Raw genomic sequence first — 20,783 nt, 5'->3', positions numbered from 1 at the left:
ACCACCGCCGCCTCCACCGCCGCCACCACCTCCACCACCACCGCCGCCAACACCACCGCCACCACCACCACCACCGCTACCTCCACCACCGCCAGCTTCAAACGCGAGGAGCGACCGAGCGTCTGTGCGGCGTTCAGAGTCAACGCCGTCGATCGTCTTCGCCAAGCCGCTGGACCGGTCGTGGCACGCGGAGAACCGCCCTGATGTCGATTGTGTCGTGGGATTGCGTCATCGGATTGTGTCGTCGGGTTGCGTTCGGTTGCGGGGTTATTCGATTGTTTAGACAATGACGACGGTTCTCCTGCTGTACGGGGTACAAAGACAAAGATCCCCCATGTAGTCCTCAACAAACTGCTGGGGCAAGTGCTGTCAGAGAGTCGCGAGCAGCACCAACGAAGGCCGGCACTGTCGCAGATGAGGGGGGGGGGGGGTGGGTGGCCGGCACCACGCCCGGCCGCCTTTGTCTCCCCAGGTGGCGACGTTTACTACACACCGCACCGGGTACTCATTTGAGGCGCTCGTCAGCGGGGTTGGCCGTGAGCGGGAATCGAACTCGGGTCCTCTGGCGGCTTCCCGAGCTATCCGCGGCGCCACCGATACACGAGCCAGTGGCCGGCCGTGCCAGGCTAGGTGCACCACACCTGGACATGGCATCGGGCGAGCACTGCGAGTTGGCGTTGGAGACGCTGGTGTCCATGCTGTCGGAGCTCTCTAGGCTCAGCGTGTCGTAGGCCCCTCCACCGCCGCCCACTCTTCCCCCCGCTCCGCCACCACCGTTCCCCAGAAGCTCCTCCACCACCATCGCGGCAGCCGCCGCCGCCTCCTCCTGGTCCACCTCCTCCTCCTCGGCGCATCCCCTGGACGACGACGAGGTGGGGGACGAGGGCAGCGCGTGGAGGGCTGCCCACTGCGTCTGGGCCTCGGCCGCGGCCCGTAGCCTCAGGTCGGCCAGGCGACGCCGCTGCTCTTCTATCACCTGGTGCCCTGTGGGGGGTGGGAGGGAGGGGGCCCCACGGTGGCGAGGTGTTAACTACCTCGCCTGGTCTACAGGAGGTCGTGGGTTCGATCGCGGAACCTGACGATGCCTGCTGCTGTATATTTGGAGTGTGCGTCTCTCTCTCCCTGTGGTCGCGTAGATTTTATCTCCAGGTCCTCCGGTTTTCTCCCTCCATATTTACAAAGATGATGATAAGCCCACTTCGTTGAGCTATAATTTGTGTTATCCAGGTCGTATTCTTTGGTTCTTTCGGTAAAGTCACGTAGATAGAACAAAAAGCACTACATTTCGATCACAACACAAGCGGTGTGTTGCGGTCACGACCGTTTGTGTTGCGATCGAAAAAAAATATGAATTCCTGCAGTCACGAAAGTTTTAAGTCAAAATATAGCCAGGTCGCTTCTGAAAAAGAGCTACATGGCCCAGTGGGGCCTTACCTGGTAAAATAGAAAATAGTTTGTAGTTTGTGTTGAAGCAATGTTGTTGTAATTATGCACTCCCAAAAGATAGGCCATGCTGTGGCTGAAGGAATGTGTAAAATACACTCTAATGTTTTTTTATGTTCAGGGACAACTGCCACTCGGCCTAGCACCCCAGAAAAGCCTTACCTTTTTCCTGGAAGGTCTGCTGCCGCTTGTTCTCTATCTCCTGCAGGGTGGCCTTCAGGTTACGGGGCAGGCTGTTGGTGCCCAGCTGGGCCAACACAGAGGACTGTTCAACAGAAATGTCCACAAAAAAATCAATTAAGATAATGAGCAGAGTGTTTGGGATTTGCAGATACAACTAAATAGCAAGGTAATACGTCTGATGTGAAGATTATATATGAAGAATTCTAAAAACATTTCAAGAACCTTGTTGTCAAGTTACGTATGTACACTGATCTTCTTCCGCACAGTACGTAGCCAACCGAGCCAATCTGCTCATATGATTTTTTTTATTAATGGGGGAGCGTTAGTTGTGTTATGAAGCACAGATTAATTATTGTGAATAACTATTTACTTCATGTTTTACACAGGAAAGCCTTCACTAGTTCTTTAAAAAAAGCCATTTCAATCCTCTAACCCTGAAAGCAGACACCTCTCGGTTCCAGAGTACAGAAACTTCTTTTAAGATTTGTCCCAAGTCCGATTGCAGTAAAATCACAAATGTCGTCGGAGAAAACGGATTGTAAGTCGAAGTACATACGAGAGTCATAGTGAGACCATCATTCTCGCTCTCCGAGCAGTTGTTGCTAGGGATTGCATCATCACTGCCACTGCACCAGCCAATCAGCTGCGCTGGAAAATAACCCCCCAGGCAACATGGCCGACATGGCGTCTCCCAGGCAACATAGCCGGCATTATTTCACGACTCCATGTGCTTTGGCTGAGGTAATATGATACTATTAAAGTTTGTTAACATTGATATCATAATTAATAATATTGCCATTTTATTATTATTAGCGCTTGAAATCCACTTACAATTTTTCCTGCCCAATCGTGAGATTTCTCATAGCTCAACCGTAACCGCCTTATCTTATCTCAAACTGATCTTACGACACTGCAACGATGTTGTTAATCATTCTGTACTCTGGCCCCTGGATTTAAATCCAGGTTTCTCACTGATGCTGGCTAAGTGTCTCTGGCCAGGTCATTAAGATTCCATGGACCAAGAGACGCCCAGAATGTCAGCGGTACTGGCCCAGCATGTCCCTGACACAGCCATTATGAACCTCCTGAGAGAGAGAGAGATACACACCCACACCCAGGGGTTGAACCCAGGATCTCAGCAGTGCTGGGTTCTAAGTCCCCACCCCCCATCCCCCACAGGGCAAATTTGGCATGACGACACTGGCATGATGCAAAGCTGAACCACTATGCGGACAACTCAGCAGCCTACTTGCTGTACTGCCGCCTCTTACGGTCACCGGCTCACAATCGGGCACTTTGGAAAGAGAAGTTCACGCATGATCTGGCTCACAAGTGACGACATCACATTTACGCCACTCTATTTAAGACCGAAACAGGAGGATGTGTCCACAATTCCGGCTGTCGCCTGATGAGGTTGGTTGTTGTTGCTGTTGTGATTACCGGCGAAACGTCACGGCTACTCGAATTGTAAATTGTGTGGTGGGAGGACCCGGAGAAAAATCCACCCAACCACGGGGAGAAAGAGAGACGCAAACTACAAATATATAGCAGGCGTCAGAGTCGGGATCGAATTCACGACCTCCTGAAAACCAGGCTAGGTGGTTAACATCTCCTAACCACCGTGATGATGATGAGAGAGCGAGACGCAAACTACAAATATACAGCAGCAGGCGTCAGGGTCTGGATCGAACCCACGACCTCCCGTATACCAGGCGAGGTAGTTAACATCTCCTAGCTACCGGGACGCCCACGAACATCTGCAACGAGGGGCGAGCGCGCTCCACCCCTGGCCACGTCAGACGGGCAGGACAGCGGTCGGAGATAGCCGACGCATGAAAAGGCTTTCGATCCCCCAGTTGGGAAAACCCGGGGGGGGGGAGTAGGGAACAGGAGTCGAACCTTGAGGCTGACGTTGCGGCCGAGTGTGGCGCTGCTGTAGGGGGTGCAGGGCGCGGAACTGGGGGCAGCGCGCCGGGATTTTTTCCCTTTTAGCCGGAGCGCTGATTCCCCGCTCACATCCAGCTGCTGGTCGGCGAAACACCAAGCGGACGTGGAGTTGGCAACCGCGGAATTTATTCGAAGAGTTACAAAAAAATATTCCGTTTAACGTCCCCCTCCGGCCGCCGGCGCGAAGGCCCGGCAAAGCGCGAGATAGGAGAGGCGGGATAAGCGGCCGTGAGCCGTGCTTGCTTGTACATTAGCCATGCGGCGTGCTCGTAAAAAGCCTTATACGGCGGCGGAGGGGGTGGGGGGGGAATGGGAAGGCAACGGTCGCAGATCGTTTTGAGACGATGGGGGCCCCCCTAAACCACAACGCGGTTGCATTTTTTCGAGAGTTGGTGGTGGTCTAGACAAGGCTGGCAAGCATCCTGTACGTTACAGTGGGGGGGGGGGGGGGGGGGGTGGTTAACATGGCGTGCACGCAAGGCATGATGGGAACGATGTCTCCCTCTTCCCTGCTGCAAAAGGTTTAGACTTTTTATTTGATATGTTTTCTATGTTTTCAACTGTTTATATTTTTTAAAAGCTGAATATTCTCCAGAGCAGATTTGGGGACCCGTTGCAACTGCAGAGCGATCGTTCCATTTAAGAATCGAGTTCTCGCGGAGGGGTTTAATTTGAAAGCGCCGGGTGCAAGCAAAGGAGGGGAGAGGTTCTTGCATTGGCCGACGTCACGAATTTCTACGCGCGTGAGCCTTTGAGGGTTTCACGGACGTACATTGAACTTATTTTGCACCACCGTACGTAGCCAACCGTAGCTAAGCGGAGGTGCGGGGGCCAATTCGTTTGTCTAGATGATGATTTACAAGTGCCATAGCTCCATGTGGCTTCCTAACACTGGAAGGAAGAACGTTCCAGACGGCCACAGAAGCGCATCCGAAAGCGCCACGTGATGATGCAGTGCGGCCCTCCGAATGCGGTTTTGTGGTTACGCCCCGTGCCGTTCGGCGCGATGTCCGACGTTTCGCTCCCCACGTGCCGGAAGCTGCTTCAGGAAGCTGACGAAAACGAAACTCTTCAGCTCCTGAAGAGGCTCCTCCGGCACGCGTGGCGCAAAACGTCGGACGCCGTGCAGAACGACGCGCGCACGCGCCGCCGGGTGCGTCTGACCATTTTAACGTTTAGACTTGAACAAAAAAAACCACTCAAAAACAAATAAAAGCGCGGTGCAGAACAAAAAATCATGCGCACAGGCAACCGTAAGGCCTTGCAGACTGTGGCTGCCGAACAAGGCCTCAATAGCCATTCGCGTGAAGGAGGCCTTGAAACCGAGACGATATTATCGTCCGTTTATCCTTTGCGAGGCAGCCCGACCCAAGCAATAGACAGGCAGGAAGATGGAAAAAACATTGGAGAATGCCCTTCATGCCAGTGTCGTACACCAAACTCAAAGCCTCTCCCGAGGCACAATTTCCCCACTTTCCAGTACTCGACAGGAAGTCGTGAAAGCCATGCGTTCGGGGGTGCATTCTGGGAAGGGAGAAGAGGTGGTGCATGGTGAGAGCTGGGCAGGCCGTGGTTGAAACTCCGGACGCGAAGTCAGCGACAAAGACGCTGCATGCGACAACTCAACGTCGACTCCACAACGTAGACACCACATCAGCATGTATGCAGTCTGTTCTCCTGCGTAACGCGGCGAATTGTTTTTACAACGTGAATTGGGATGTAACGCGACGAATGTTGCATTAGGAGGCACAATTTTTTTCATAACGCGGATGCCAATTGGATATATAACGTGATCTAGCGAAAGGAACTACGTCGCATGAGTAGTAATAAGCGGTTTTAATGGCTGCCTCGGCCTAGCATCATCATCACACGAGGCATTGCGATGCTGCTGGATGCTTCTAGACGCTACCCACGCACGCCTTGGTCCTTGCTCAGCCTGTGTTACGGATCTCACGCGTTATCGCGGACCGTGCTTTACCTCAATATTATTCATTATAACGTGATTGTTCCACATGACGCGATTGTTCCATAGGAACTTAACGACTACTACCGCCACATTAGAGGAGAACAGGCTGTACTCCGCTCGATTGCCACCACTCACAGCCTAGTCACCATTGTCCTAGCGACGGCTGGGCTCCATGGCGTTGTTGCGTCGTGTTCGTTGTGGCAATGTTCACACTCCGGTGCCCCTTACTGGACATCTGTGCCAAAAGAGCTTCATAGCTCATCGGATTCCTCCTCCAGATTCTGATTCTGACACCCAGGGCTCATTACCGGCTCAAGTTAAGCACGGTGTTGGGCTGGCTCGGTTGAGCAAAAGCCGTGAACAAGAAAAAATCAAGCTAAACCGAACCCATTAGCCGGAGACTCGTGTTCCAAGACGTCTGGAAGTTGCAGGGTGGTGGTTGGGTCGTCCCGTTTACCGCCGAATCTCTCGCGGAACGTGCGAGCAGGTTCAGCCTAGTCGCGCTGTTGTTTTTAAAGACATTGTACTGTACTCACCGCGCAGAACCATAGCGACACGACCACCGCCGCCACTCTACGATAGCCGGCGACAAACTGGGGCCGCACTCCTCCCCTCCCGCCGCATGGCCTTGTGGGGGAACGTCGGTACGTCTACCGACCTGAAGACGTGCCGATGAAGTTATTTTATTGTAGTTGTTATTCCGATTCCATTCCGATCATGTACACGTACGTCATCGGAGCGGATTGTACACATGTGTAGTGACATCGCTGGATGTCACCATGCTGTGGGTGCAGTACCGGCCCTAGAGGGGCAGGGCGTGCAGTGAATAACTGCGCTGGATGGCACCAGGCCTTAAGTGCAGTGCCGACCCTTCAGGACAGGGTGTGTGGGTGCCGACCAAAGGATGAAGTTGCGTGAGGCCATGGCACTCTGGTTGACCCGGGAAGACACGTGACTGGTTAAGTTGACAGAGGGGGCTAGGGGGGGTCACGTGATTAGGACCCAGATCCTTCCCGAGGATTCTGGAAGGTGGGCGTGGCAAAGGGCGGGGACTGGCCACGCCAGAGAGAAGAGAAGCCGGGTCCCGAGAGGGACCAGGGTTGTTGTTCATCCTGGAAGAAACCTTCATCTACGAGTCTCCTACACATAGACCTGGGCCGAAGTCGTTGGTCCCGGTCCGTAGTAGCGGTTACGTTGTGACTAGTGTAGTTAGCCTGGTGGTCACCACCAGGCTAACTAGACCAGTTACGTTGTGAATAGTGTAGTTAGCTGTGTGGTCACCACCTTAGGTTGTTATTCTGTTAAGGGGAAGTTACCCCGTGTGTTGGAACTGAATAAATGTGTTGCCTCCAAAGTTGACGTCTGTGACTCAGTTGAACCCATTACACATGTATACATACATACAGTGTATCCATACACACAAGAGAAAGTGATGATGTACGCGTACGCACACGTATGTATCATCGGAACGGGAAAGATTTAATAAGCGTTTACTTTTTCGCTCGAGTACCTCCGTGATAGGTGGGCCTGACTGCCCGGTCGCAAACGACACCTTGGATGAGACTAAAGTCTTCCCTTCTTGTGGCCTGATGCTGAATTGACGCTCAGTTCGGAATGTCCGTACGTGGCTGAACCGAGCCGATGTCAGGGGCAGCCAATAAGTGCGATGGGCAAGTACGGGGCCACTTTGAGTTTACAGCTGAGAGCCGAGGAGTCGGGCAACCAGGTAAGGCCCATTGAAGGATGATAGACTAAGTTGACCCCCTGGGAGGGATGTTGGACTGAGCCGACCTTCTGGTTCAGACCGCCAATGCGGCCTCCGGACGAGACTGATGCTCTCCCTTGCCCTGCCCCCCCCACCCCTCCTCAGCCCTCCCCCGCCCCCCCCCGAATTGAGTCACCTGATCAGCCGCCCCCCTCGATCCCCCGCGCTGCTTAGCGGGGAGCGGGGGCGGCGGGGGGATGGTTCTGGGGGGTCCAAACCCAGCGACGCAATCGCTGTACCACCGCTCGGAGCCCAGCGGGGGGCACAGGGCCAGCGCACAGTCACGTGGCTGTGTGTGGGTGTTTGAGGGGTGTGTGGCGTGTGAGTGTGTGTCGTGGGGTGTGTGTGTGTGTGAGGGTGTGGGGGGTGTGTGTGTCGTGGGGTGTGTGTGGGGTGGGGTGTGTGAGGTGTGTGTGGGGTGTGTGGTGTGTCATGTGTGCGTGTGTATAGGGTGTGTGTGTGTCGTGTGGGGTGTGTAGTGCAGTGTGTGTGTATAGTGAATGTGTATAGGTTATGTTTGAATGGTGTGTGAGTGTGTGTATAGCGCGGTGTGTATGTGTAGATACAATGTGTATGTGGTGCAGCGTGCGTGGTGCAGCGTGTGCGTTCACAGGGATTTGGCAAGCAAAGTGCCGTGCTCAGTGTTGTTTTGTCGTGGGTGCATAAGGGACACAAAAGGAGAGGAAACAAGAGAAGAACACGTAAGCAGGCAGAATAAACAACACGTAAGCAGGCAGAATAAAGAGAGTTTAGGCGCGGAAGATAAAGTCGCGTTCTGGCGGTGAGAATGCTAAAGGTGCTGCCCTGCAATTATTATGATTATTATTCGCTCACGCCACGAACTACTCTTCCACGCGGGCAGATGTTTTTTTTTTTAAGAGGAAAGAGCACCCACACTTTGCCCCCCACCGCACGAGACTCAGTGAGGCTTATCTTCGTAAACGAGAGGAATCATTGTAATGCTAAGGTTGAATAACTAGGCCTCGAAAAGTCTGCCTTTGCCCGCCCTCCCCTCTTGCCTAGACATCTGAGCCCAGAGAAGTGACTCAAACAGGGCAGGGGGCCTAGGAAATACTTGTGGCCTCCCACGAACTCTACGCATTCGTGAAGAGCACAGGCCCCAAAGGGGAATGCATAGAAGACGTTTCAGAGTTTGAGTGAATAATAGTTGGAGAATGCACAATACATCAACCAAACTAAAATGATAAACTATTTTATTTGTTACCAGGTCAGGGCCCACTAAGCTGCTATGTATTTTTCAGAAGTGACCTGATCACAGGTCAGGTCAATATTGCTTATCATGTGTAAATTTATCGCAGCCAAATAATCTAAACGCACGTTTCTAAACGGGGCCTTCAAGGAATATGAAGATCAAATAGCATAATTTATTAGAGTGCGTCGCCATCATAGTAAGTCGATTTTTTCGTAAGTCCAACTTTACTGCTGATGATTTCAAACACTTTCTACGGCATGTACACTAAATGGGGAATGGCTTTAAAAGTTGTATAATCTCCCTGTAGATGTAGATGCCACCGCCGCGATCTATTGCACAGCGGTTGAATTTACGACTCTCGGTCGGAACAGGCAACTGGACATACGGACAGGTTCGTTCGTATGGCTGAAAGTTTGTAAGTCGAATGTTTGTAAGTAGAGGGGTCTCTGTAGTGTTAAAATTAAGCAGGAAATTATTGAAAAACACGAAAGAGGTGTCAAAGCAACTGCTCTGGTTAATATGGCCTGCCCCAATATGTTCTTAAATCGTGTATTTATTAAATTGCGTGTTTAAACTATATAAACTACCGATCTCCAACTGCTCAGCACTCCCAGGTCTAGGTTGTGCCCTTTTGGCGATCGTGCTTTTGTTAGCGTGGCACCCAAGCTATGGAACGCCGTGCCACTTGAAATCAGGGAGTCGCAGTCGGTAGATATATTTAAGTCCGCTTTGAAATCGCATCTCTTTAAACTGACCTTCACTCTTTAGTTTGTTTCCTGCTTTTCATGCTTTTCAAACATTGATCGCTAGATGGATGCGTATGAGTGTCTTGTACACACAAAGAAAGGGAGCAGAGGACAAACCTCTTCAGCGAGAGGGATGTCAGGAGGGGAAGCCTGGGAGAGATTGACAGCAGAGCGGGCGGTTTCCATGACGGCCGAAGAATGAGTGGGAGGGGCTTGGGTGGGGTGGGCGTGGCCTGACCCAGGCTCCGTTCCCACGTACAGCTGATTGATTTGGCTGAGGGTGAAGTACTCCTGAAGAGAGAGGGCACGTGGGAGGGGTTAACCAAGCGCCTCCACCCCCCAACGTTAGCGACGTGCTCGCTAAAGCCGGAAAGGTCAGGTTAATAATGGGAGCCGGGTTGAGCACGTGAGCGATCGATCGTTAGCGCAACCAAAGTGGTATGGCACAATAGGAATGAGGTGGAGAGTACGAATGATTTACACTGCAGGTGAGATGGCACAAAGGGTCAAAGTGTAGACAAATGAGGCTACTAACCAAATTGTACCAAACAAGACAGAAAACTTCATGTAAAAGAGAGACTAGGAATGAAGACAGACCGAACGAGACTGACGGTCCAAACAAGACAATTTTTGTTAACATATGTAAAGTTCTTTGTATTGAATCGTGACTCCAAATCATAAAGATTAGTCAAACAATTAGGGGTAGGGGGCAGGGGTGGAAGGTTAATAATTCCATGCCAAATTTAAACACATGCACGTTGTCAGTCATGTTTACAAGGTCAAAGGCATGGGGCGGTTTCGCTATTTCATTCATGCAATTCGGTCGCGTTGAGGCGCGGGTAACCGTTCATTTTAATCAGGAAGTTTGGATGAGTTCCCGATTTTTGGTTTAATCCGAAAACATCTGAAAACGTGGCCTAGATACGAAGTTTCGGACGATCGGAAGTCATGCTTTATTTCGGACCGAATTTAGAAGCTACGACGCCACACAGGATGTGAAGCCATTCCCAATGGCGCCGCAGGAAGTGATGTCACTGCCACGATGCCACAGTAAGTAATGCCACTCTTGCAATGCCACAGGAAGTGATGTAATTTCCTTGACAACGCTGTCCGCAAGCAGCTTGTCAACGAAATTAGGACTACGATTCAAATAAAATTCGTCCACTCTCCTTGATAAGGGGAGGCATGCTCATTAATTACAGCGGTGTCGGACTTTGTCATAACCCTAGGCACTACTTTCTCAGACAGCAATAGTGGTCATCTTACAGATGAACTGACCACTGCCATAGGAATGTGGATTTTCCACCCATTTGAACAGGCAGAAGCTGTGACTGTGAATTATCATATTAGCAGCAAACCATACCTGGCGTAGGTTACGGGCGGTTTGAGCAGATGATGATGATGACGAAGACGATAATGACGACGATGATGACGATGATGTTAGTGTGAGTGTGGAGGGGAAGTCAGATGGAGTGTTAATGATGTTGAGTGAGGGTTCGGGTAGAGTTAGGGGTTCCTGTAAATGAAGGGCGGGGAGGAAGGAAGGAAGGAAGGGAGAAAGGAAGAGAGACACACACGGGGCAGGGAGAGAAAGTTGCAAAGAGGTAGAGGTGAGGGGGCAAAGTGACAACAGCGCATCCTCAAAATACCGGGGGCAAAAGGGAAAAGGTGTAGCACCTGCAATTACCCGCTCACGCCACCGCCAGAGGAAGGACCAGCAGCTCTCGCGGGGGGAGGGGACTGTTATAACGTGGAACGCGGCCCCTGTTATAACGTGGCACGAGCGCCGATATAACGCGGAACGCAGCGTTATAACGCGGAACATGCACCTTGTACGTTGATCAGTTTCTCTTATTTCTATCTATGTACACATACGTACAATCCGCTCCGATGACATACCTGTACGTGTACGTCATCGGAACGGAATCGGAAGAAAAAGAATAAAACAACTTCATCGGCACGTCTAGAGCTCGGCAGACGTACCGAGGCTCTCCCACAAGGCCATGCGGCGGGAGGGGAGCGTGCGGCCTCAGTTTGGCTCCGGCTATCGCAGGGCGGTGGCGGTGGTCGTGTCTCTACGGTTCTCCGCGGTGGGCACAGTACAACGTCTTTAAACACAACGGCGCTGCTGCTGCTACGCCCATCTCTCTTCAACAACAACACGAACGCCGAGCAGCTTTGCGCGTTGCTCCCAAGAGATGCGGCGGTCAACGGAACGAGCCACCGCACCACACGACCCCGCGACTTGCAGGCACGTCCGGAAACACGGGAGAGGGGTCGAACAATCGCCCCTAACCCCCCCCCCCCCCAGACAGATCCAGGGTGCCTCACATCATCTAATCTCAGTCGTTCTCTGCAATCTTAGCCCTAGGGAACCACCCCCTCCCCCCCCCACCAGTGGTTGGTCCCTATAAAGCCCAGGAACCGTTAAGACTCTGAAAAGTAGCGGTGGGTTGGGGAATACAGTGTGCTTCAAAAAAATGTTAACACTTCGGAGAATTTGCAACAACGCCACAAGAAAAGTGCTGCCTTCGTGCTCTGGAGACCACCTGGAAAACATTCCAGGCGTGCGTTGACAACGATGGTGAACAAGTGGGAGACTCATTACATTTGTCATCATGTCACAGTGTATTAGCCACTCTTTTCCCATTAAAAAACGACAAGCCCCATGTAAGTGTTAACATTGTTCTGAAGCACCTTGTATTTACGGCTAAGTTTTTGTTGGTGTTTTTCGTTCCTTCCTCCGCCCCGCCGCCCCCCGAATCTGACAGAGCGCGGTTAACGGAACGGTGGTTTGGGGCACGGGGGGGGGGGGGGTGGGTAGGGGGGGGTAGGGGGGGAGAGAAAGTCAACACGGGGGCACCACTGCGGTCACCTCTCTGAGGGTAGGAGACAGGGCGGCTCCGACGTCGACATTCCCCATCATCTCCGCCAGCTCCACCTCCACCAGCGACAGCTCCTCCCTCTCCTACGGGCGGCACAAAGACAAAGATCCCCCCCGGCCGTGTAGCCTTAACAGACTGTGGCGGCAAGTGCTGTTAGCGAGCGGCAGCACTGGTGAAGGGCGGCACTGTGGCACACGAGGGGGTGGGTGGCCAGCACCACGCCCGGCCGCCTTTGTCTCCCCGGCGGTGATGTTTACACACCGTGCCAAGTACTCATTTGAGGCTGAGTCGACCTAGGGGAGATCCAGTGAACCGGTTCAGATAATCGTCACTGGTGTTGGCCGTGAGCGGGAATCGTACTTGGGCCACCGGGTTTTTAGATCAGTGAGCTAACTGCTGCACTACCGCTCCCCACCACACAGACACACACAGACACACATACACAGTCAAAGGTTGATGTTGGTGATGATGTTGGTGATGATGTTGGTGATGATGTTGGTGATGATGTTGGTGATGATGTTGGTGATGATGTTGATGATGACGTTGATGTTGATGATGATGTTGGTGTTGTTGATGACAACGATATTAATGGCGATGATGTTGGTGACAATATTGGTGATGATGACGTTGGTGATGATGTTGGTGATGTTGATGGTGATGTTGATGATGTTGTTGATGATGTCGGTGATGTCTCACCCTTTCGTAGAGGCGCACGAGCGTGCCCCTCTCCCGCTGGAGTCTCTGCCTCTCCACCTCCGACGCCCGCAGCGTCTGGTTGGCCTGACGCTCCAGCGCACACAGACGCTCCTACACAGACAAAGGTCCCCCGTGTAGCCTCAAACAGCGCCTATCAAGGCCGGCATGTTGTCCCCCTCCTCTGGTCCCCGTGGTCCCCGCGTCTCTCCACTTGTCCCTACTTCTCTATCCACGCATCTCTCCGTGTGCCTCTCCCCGTGTGCCTCTCCTTACATGTCCCCGCGCGTCTCTCCCGGCGTGTCGTCTCTCTCCCCACGTGTCTCCCCATTTGCCTCTCCCCCCGCGTCTCTCCCCGTGTGTCTCTCCCCGCGTGTCTCTCCCCGCGTGTCTCTCCCCGCGTGTCTCTCCCCGCGCGTCTCTCCTCCCGCGTGTCTCCCCCCGCGTGTCTCCTCCCGCGTGTCTCCCCCCGCGTGTCTCTCCCCACGTCTCCATGTGTGCCTCTCCCCCCGCGTCTCTCCCCCCGCGTGTCTCTCCCCGCGTGTCTCTCTCTGCGCGCGAGCCACCTTGCGAGACACGATGGTGCGTCTCAGATCCGTCATGTCCTTGAGCACGCTGTGCAGTCCGGCCTCCCTCTCCTCCTCCAGCCGCGACTCCGTCTCCAGCTGCTGGAACTCCAGGTCCTCGAAGCGGCGAGCGCCGCACTCCAGCTGGTCGCTCACCTGGGACATCATCATCATCGTCATCATCATCACCGTCGTCGTCAACATCATCGCCGTCGTCGTCATCATCACCATCATCATCATCATCATCACCACCGTCGTCATCATCACCATCATCATCACCGTCGTCGTCAACATCACCGTCGTCATCATCACCACCATCACCATCATCATCACCACCGTCGTCATCATCATCACCACCACCGTCGTCATCATCATCGTCGTCGTCGTCATTACCATCATCATCACCACCGTCGTCATCATCACCATCATCATCATTATCACTGTCGTCGTCAACATCACCGTCATCACCACCACCATCGTCATCATCACCACCACCATCATCACCACCATCGTCATCATCATCACCACCATCGTCATCATCACCACCATCGTCATCATCACCACCATCGTCATCATCATCACCACCACCACCATCATCATCACCATCGTCATCATCATCACCACCATCGTCATCACCACCGCCATCGTCGTCAACATTTAAGAAAGCCCAAAGTTTCTTCAACTTACAGTTTTCCGCGGCGCCAGGAGATGGAACCTGCGTACCGTGCACCCCCCCCCCCCCGGCAGCGTGAGCGGCGCTGGCGCGGTCTGCGTGGCGTGTGGGGGGTGCGGGGGGGGGGGGGCACGGGGTGGCGTGTGGAGGGTGCGGGGGGGCACGGGGTGTCGACGGGGGGGGTGACGAACCATGCGTAGCTCCTCATCCATCTGCTCCCTGAGAGCCTCAGGGCAGCTATGGAGCTGCGTTTCAACGTCTGCCTTCTTGGCGCGAAGATCGTCCAGATGCTGCCTCTCCTCCACCAGCCGGGCCTTACCCTGGGGTCCACGGCGCGGTGAGGCACGGTCGTTCAAACGGCGGCGGCGGCGGCAGCGGTGGTGTTAGTAGTGGTGGGAGTTATGGTGGTCGTCGTGGTGGTGATGGTGGTAGTAGGGGTGGTGGTGGTGGTGGTGGTAGAGTGGTGGTGAGGTTGTGATACAGGTGGTAGTGATGGTGATGTTGGTGATGGTGGTGTAGGTGGTGATGGCGGTGACGATGATGGTGTTGTAGGTGGTGGTGATGATGATGATGGTGATGATGATGGTGGTGGTGTAGGTGGTGGTGATGATGATGGTGGTGGTGATGATGATGATGGTGGTGTAGGTGGTGGTGGTGGTGGCGATGATGGTTGTGTTGGTGGTGATGATGATGGTGGTGGTGATGATGATGATGATGGTGGTGTAGGTGGTGGTGATGATGATGATGGTGGTGTAGGTGGTGGTGATGATGATGATGGTGGTGATGATGATGGTGGTGTAGGTGGTGGCGATGATGGTGGTGGCGATGATGATGGTGATGATGGTGGTGGTGGCGGCGATGATTTTGGTGGAGCGAGCGAGGTAGAGGGTGCACGTGTGCCCATGCACGCACACAGCGGCGCGTGGATTACACGCACGCACGCGCATGCAGGTAAACACACACACACACACACAAACACACACACACGCAAACACATACAAACACACGCGCGCAAACACACAAACAAACGCACACAAACACACAAATGCACACGCGCAAACACACACACACAATGAAATGTGTTAGCAGGCCATGCAATAGACAGCACAATCCGGGCTTAACTTTGCAAACGGCACGTGCGTTTACCCGCCCGACGCTGCACGGACAACCGGCGATGATGGCAGTGGTGGAGCGATGGGGGGGGGGGGGCGTTAATGCAGCCAGGCCGTTAGCGCGTCTGCTGGCAAGCGGCGTCGTGCCGAGTGGGGGGGGGGGGTTGGTGGATCACGCACGGAGAGATGTTGGGGAAATTCCCTTCCACTCGTGAACTAATCCCCATCCCCATCTGTTCCACCTCACTCCCTTCTACCCGCGTGGGTATCGACTAGGAGCCGTACCTCCTGGTTCTGCCAGGTTAGAAGGCGGCACACAGCAGCAAAGCGCCGACTAATCCACATCTGTTCCATCTGCCCCACAAGATTGCACGCGCGTACACGTGGGTTTCCTCTGGGTGCTCCGGTTTCGGGGGCGGGGTGGGGGGTGGGGGGGTAGGGGAGGGGCGTGCGGCGGTGGCGTCATCATCGTCACCTTGTCTCTTTGGCAGGCGACGCGCGCCTCCAACTCCGACATCTTCCTCTGCAGCGCGGCGATCACCTCCTGGTCCTTGCCGAGGTTCGACTTCTCTGCTGCCTTCTCCCCCTCCAGCAGCGCCCGCTCCATCTCCGCCTGCGGCGTCGTCGCCGTCGTCATCAGCATCGTCGTCATCAGCGACATCATCGGTGGCAGCACCATCATTATCAGCATCATCATTATCATCAGCAGCATCATCGTCATCAGACAACATCGTCATTATCAGCAGCATCATCATTGTTGTCATCATCATCATCAGCGGCATCATCAGCGGCATCAGCAGCAGCAGCATCATCATCATTGTAATCAGCAGCATCGTCATCAGCGGCATCATCATTATCAGCAGCAGCAATGTCACCATCATCACCACCAGCAGCAGCATCAGCAACGTTAGAAGCACTGCTGAAGCCATCATCGTCACCATCATCATCATAAGCAGCGTTCAGTTCTTTTGAGCTGGTGGTCTGGACAAGGCTGAGAGCTTTTACACATGCAACGCTGCCACACCTGTGTGCGTGTGTGCCATCTACATCTGCAGAACATGAACCACGGGGGGAATGGCTGAACCAGCCATTCCCCCTGTGTTTAGTGTACATGGCCGGACAATATATTTGGAATGGACAGGAGTAAAGTTGGACTTACGAACAAATCGACGTACGAACGGACCTCTGGAGCCTAATACGATCGTAAGTAGACGAGTCCCCGTAGTTTAACCGTTTTTAGTTTAGCTTTCTGAAAATGAGCTACATACCTCGCGCGCGCAGTCCTCCAACTGGCTCTGCACATCGTGGATCCGTCGTTTCAGCTCCTCCACCACCGCCACCAGCTGGGCCCTCCTCACGTCCAAGCGCATCACTTCCTGCCGGTGCTCCGCCCCTCGCCGCATCACTTCCTGCTCGAGCCCCACCTCCCGGCGCATCACCTCCTGCTTCCGTTCCGCCAACTTCAACCTCGCCTCCTGTCTGGGCGCCCTGCGGGATTGTTCGGGCGGGCTCGGTGCTCTGTCGTACGACGACATGGTCTGGATGTAGCCCTGAAAAATACGAGAGGAAAAAACGGGGGGTGGAGGGAAATAATAATAATATGCTAAATTCTTCTTGATATGCAAATTCCTTTGTAAAGGCGCTCTTCCCCCTCCCACCCAGCAGCTTAAATATACGCTGCCAAGCCTGGTGGTGTTCATTCAGACGCTGTCTTTCCGACAGACCTGGTTCTTCACCTGAGGACGGCTGCTTGCGTTGTGACCGAAACGTCGTGAGAATTATTTTATTATGTTTTATATTTATTATTTTATTATTTCCCTTCTATGTGACTTTACCGAAAGAACCAATAAGAATAATAAACAACATTAAGATTTGTTTAACATGTAGGCTTTCGCAAGCAATATCATCCACAATAGAGGTTTTTTGGGTTAGATCGCGTAAATATATAAATGTTGTGTCATTAAGCCCACCACCACCCGACACAGCCTACTAGTAAAGGGTTTGTCACGTAAACAGATCTGGCTGTCGCCTGATGATGCCGGTTGTAATTACTGGCGAAACGTTGTACTCAGTTTGTAAATGTTGTGGCTTTGCTCTCCAACACACCGGCTAGTGCTGTACTAGTATACTACACTATACACTACACTTATACACTGCACTATACACTACACTATACACTAGTGTTGTACTGGTAACGAATTGGCACGTTCTGTTTACGGGACAAACCTTACTAGTTGGCTGTGTCGGCCGGTGGTGGGTTTAATGACACATTAGCGCGCTGTGCCAGGAGCCCGCCGGCCTGAGTTCGATTCCCGCTCGCGGCCAACACCATTGGTGATTATCTGAACCGGTCCTTGGCCTCCGCGACGTGGGCTCAACCGCAAATGAGTAGCTGGTGCGGTGTGTGGTCAATGTGATGCCGCAGCCGCGAAGCCACTCTGCGGGCGCCCCACCGACGACCCCACCACCTCCAAGCGACGGGGCCGACGCTGCTTCCCCCTCACCAACCCCCCACAACGAACACACACACACCCACATAGAGCCTCGCCGGGAAGTCACCTGGCCCACAGGTTTTCACCCAGGAGCCCCCCTTGTAGGGGGGGGAACATTCTCCACGGTTTTCCCTGAGGCCAGGGAATTGACCGAGGCTTTCCCCCAGGCTGAATTACACTGCGGCGCCGTGTAATTCAGCCGGTTGCGAGCGAGGGCGTATTTACCCACGTGTTTGCGCGCGCCCATGTGTGTTCACTCAGGGCTTAACACGCATGCCTTATCATCGGTAGCGTACTGTTGCCCTGGGAATTAACGAGCAGGCCCTCTGGTCGCTGATTCCCTATCGCACGTGATGTGCGGGGGGCGGCAGCGCAGCGTCGACGGTACACGCGGCGCGGGTGTCACGCAGTGATACATCGACGAGCGTGTATCCCGCGCCTGCAGCTTGATTAATGAGTTGCGAGCCGGAGCGGTGATGTAATCAGTGTTGATGCAACGGGTTGAAGCCCTGCCAGCAACAAGCGCCGATTAATTAATCGCTCCCGAACGGCTGCGACGGCCAATAAAACAATATTACGTAAAAGGGAAATAATAAAATAATAAAAATAAAACGTAATAAAATACAATTCTCACGACGTTTTGGCCACAACGCAAGCAGCCGTCCTCAGGTGAAGAACAGGTCTGTCTTTCCGACAGACCTGTTCTTCACCTGAGGACGGCTGCAGGGATTCATATTCTTGGTTCTTTCGGTAAAGTCGCGTAGAAGGGAAATAATAAAATAATAAAAAAATAATAAAAGTCCAGGCCAGAATTTTTTTTTGTTGACCAGTGTTATTAATACTGGAGCAGGAATCTGATTACAATAACAAATAACGTAAAAACCATCAGAGGAGTGCAAAGTGTAAGAAGGTTAAACAAATCACTCAAACTAAAATCCATAAATGAAACCAAACTAATTTTTATCTTACCACGCAAAGCCCACTGAGCCATTAGCTTCTTTTTCAGAAGCGACCTGGCCACAAATGAAAGCTGAACAAGAGGTAGGCAGAAGCAGAGGTGGGCTACGGTGGCCCAAAGAGCGGAAAAAGAGAGATGGCGCAAGACGGGGCAGCGTGGAGCAGAGGTCGCAAACGGGTTTTGATTCCTTACCCGTACCCGGCCGCACCAGGGTCGCAAACGGGTACCCGTACCCGGCTGGGGACGGGTAGTCGGGTATCGGGTAGGGTACGGGTATCGGGTACCCGGTTGCGACCTCTGGCGTGGAGAAGGTTGCCAATGGCTGCGGAAGGTCCCCGCATGAGTGGGTCAGACGCGTGGAAGAAGGAGGAGGAGAAATACAGTAAAACCTCGCAATCTGATCATTCGTAATCGGGGATGATTCGCCACGGCTGCGCTCTCGCCATATACGCGGCGCATCAGTAATTCGCCACGAGCCGAATCGTCCAATCTGGGCATGGCGCGTGGAGCGATGTCGCGCGCCACGACCTAAACGACGACCCGGTCTGGTGACGGCGAGCGTGGTGAGCGTGGTAAGCGTGGTGAGCGTGGTGAGCGTGGTGAGCGTGGTGAGCGTGGTGAAGTGTGGTGAAGCGTGGTGAAGTGTGGTGAGCGTGGTGAAGTGTGGTGAGCGTGGTGAGCGTAGTGAGCGTGGTGAGCGTGGTGAAGCGTGGTGAGCGTGGTGAGCGTGGTGAGCGTGGTGAGCGTGGTGAAGTGTGGTGAAGTGTGGTGAGCGTGGTGAAGTGTGGTGAGCGTGGTGAAGTGTGGTGAAGCGTGGTGAAGTGTGGTGAGCGTGGTGAGCGTGGTGAGCGTGGTGAGCGTGGTGAAGCGTGGTGAGCGTAGTAAGCGTGGTGAGCGTGGTGAGCGTGGTGAAGTGTGGTGAAGTGTGGTGAGCGTGGTGAGCGTGGTGAGCGTGGTGAAGTGTGGTGAGCGTGGTGAGCGTGGTGAGCGTGGTGAGCGTGGTGAAGCGTGGTGAGCGTGGTAAGCGTGGTGAGCGTGGTGAGCGTGGTGAAGTGTGGTGAAGCGTGGTGAGCGTGGTGAAGTGTGGTGAAGCGTGGTGAAGTGTGGTGGAGCGTGGTGAGCGTGGTGAGCGTGGTGAGCGTGGTGAAGTGTGGTGAAGCGTGGTGAAGTGTGGTGAAGCGTGGTGAAGCGTGGTGAGCGTGGTGAAGTGTGGTGAACGTGGTGAAGCGTGGTGAAGTGTGGTGAACGTGGTGAAGCGTGGTGAAGCGTGGTGAGCGTGGTGAAGTGTGGTGAAGCGTGGTGAAGCGTGGTGAGCGTGGTGAAGTGTGGTGAAGCGTGGTGAAGCGTGGTGAGCGTGGTGAAGTGTGGTGAACGTGGTGAAGCGTGGTGAGCGTGGTGAGCGTGGTGAGCGTGGTGAAGTGTGGTGAAGTGTGGTGAGCGTGGTGAAGTGTGGTGAGCGTGGTGAAGTGTGGTGAAGCGTGGTGAAGTGTGGTGAGCGTGGTGAGCGTGGTGAGTGTGGTGAAGCGTGGTGAGCGTGGTAAGCGTGGTGAGCGTGGTGAGCGTGGTGAAGTGTGGTGAGCGTGGTGAGCGTGGTGAGCGTGGTGAAGTGTGGTGAGCGTGGTGAGCGTGGTGAGCGTGGTGAGCGTGGTGAAGCGTGGTGAGCGTGGTGAGCGTGGTAAGCGTGGTGAGCGTGGTGAGCGTGGTGAAGTGTGGTGAAGCGTGGTGAGCGTGGTGAAGTGTGGTGAAGCGTGGTGAAGTGTGGTGGAGCGTGGTGAGCGTGGTGAGCGTGGTGAGCGTGGTGAAGTGTGGTGAAGCGTGGTGAAGTGTGGTGAAGCGTGGTGAAGCGTGGTGAGCGTGGTGAAGTGTGGTGAACGTGGTGAAGCGTGGTGAAGTGTGGTGAACGTGGTGAAGCGTGGTGAAGCGTGGTGAGCGTGGTGAAGTGTGGTGAAGCGTGGTGAAGCGTGGTGAGCGTGGTGAAGTGTGGTGAAGCGTGGTGAAGCGTGGTGAGCGTGGTGAAGTGTGGTGAACGTGGTGAAGCGTGGTGAAGCGTGGTGAGCGTGGTGAAGTGTGGTGAAGCGTGGTGAGCGTGGTGAAGTGTGGTGAAGCGTGGTGAAGTGTGGTGAAGCGTGGTAAAGCGTGGT

General features: G+C 53.8%; 1 protein-coding gene across 6 annotated transcripts in view; it reads right to left on the bottom strand.

The window, feature by feature from the left end:
* The window catches only part of LOC144737147 (pleckstrin homology-like domain family B member 1), a 91,416-nt gene that overhangs the window by 14,247 nt on the left and 56,386 nt on the right, over positions 1 to 20,783 (bottom strand). For 4 of the 6 annotated variants that reach the window (XM_078619861.1, XM_078619856.1, XM_078619859.1 and 1 more), the window contains 9 exons: positions 16,461 to 16,742; positions 15,668 to 15,805; positions 14,272 to 14,400; positions 13,408 to 13,563; positions 12,845 to 12,955; positions 12,139 to 12,231; positions 3,526 to 3,651; positions 1,606 to 1,708; positions 642 to 984 (listed from right to left, as the gene is read on the bottom strand). In XM_078619861.1, coding sequence (XP_078475987.1) covers positions 642 to 984; positions 1,606 to 1,708; positions 3,526 to 3,651; positions 12,139 to 12,231; positions 12,845 to 12,955; positions 13,408 to 13,563; positions 14,272 to 14,400; positions 15,668 to 15,805; positions 16,461 to 16,742 — 1,481 coding nt within the window. The remainder of the gene's footprint in view (positions 1 to 641; positions 985 to 1,605; positions 1,709 to 3,525; positions 3,652 to 12,138; positions 12,232 to 12,844; positions 12,956 to 13,407; positions 13,564 to 14,271; positions 14,401 to 15,667; positions 15,806 to 16,460; positions 16,743 to 20,783) is intronic. The other 2 variants (XM_078619857.1, XM_078619860.1) reach the window with 2 other exon arrangements.

The sequence above is a fragment of the Lampetra planeri genome, chromosome 65 (assembly GCF_965212315.1).
Source record: "Lampetra planeri chromosome 65, kcLamPlan1.2.h2, whole genome shotgun sequence".
NCBI lineage: Eukaryota > Metazoa > Chordata > Hyperoartia > Petromyzontiformes > Petromyzontidae > Lampetra > Lampetra planeri.
Note: the sequence above shows the minus strand (reverse complement) of the source record. Positions and strands in the feature narration are given on the sequence as shown.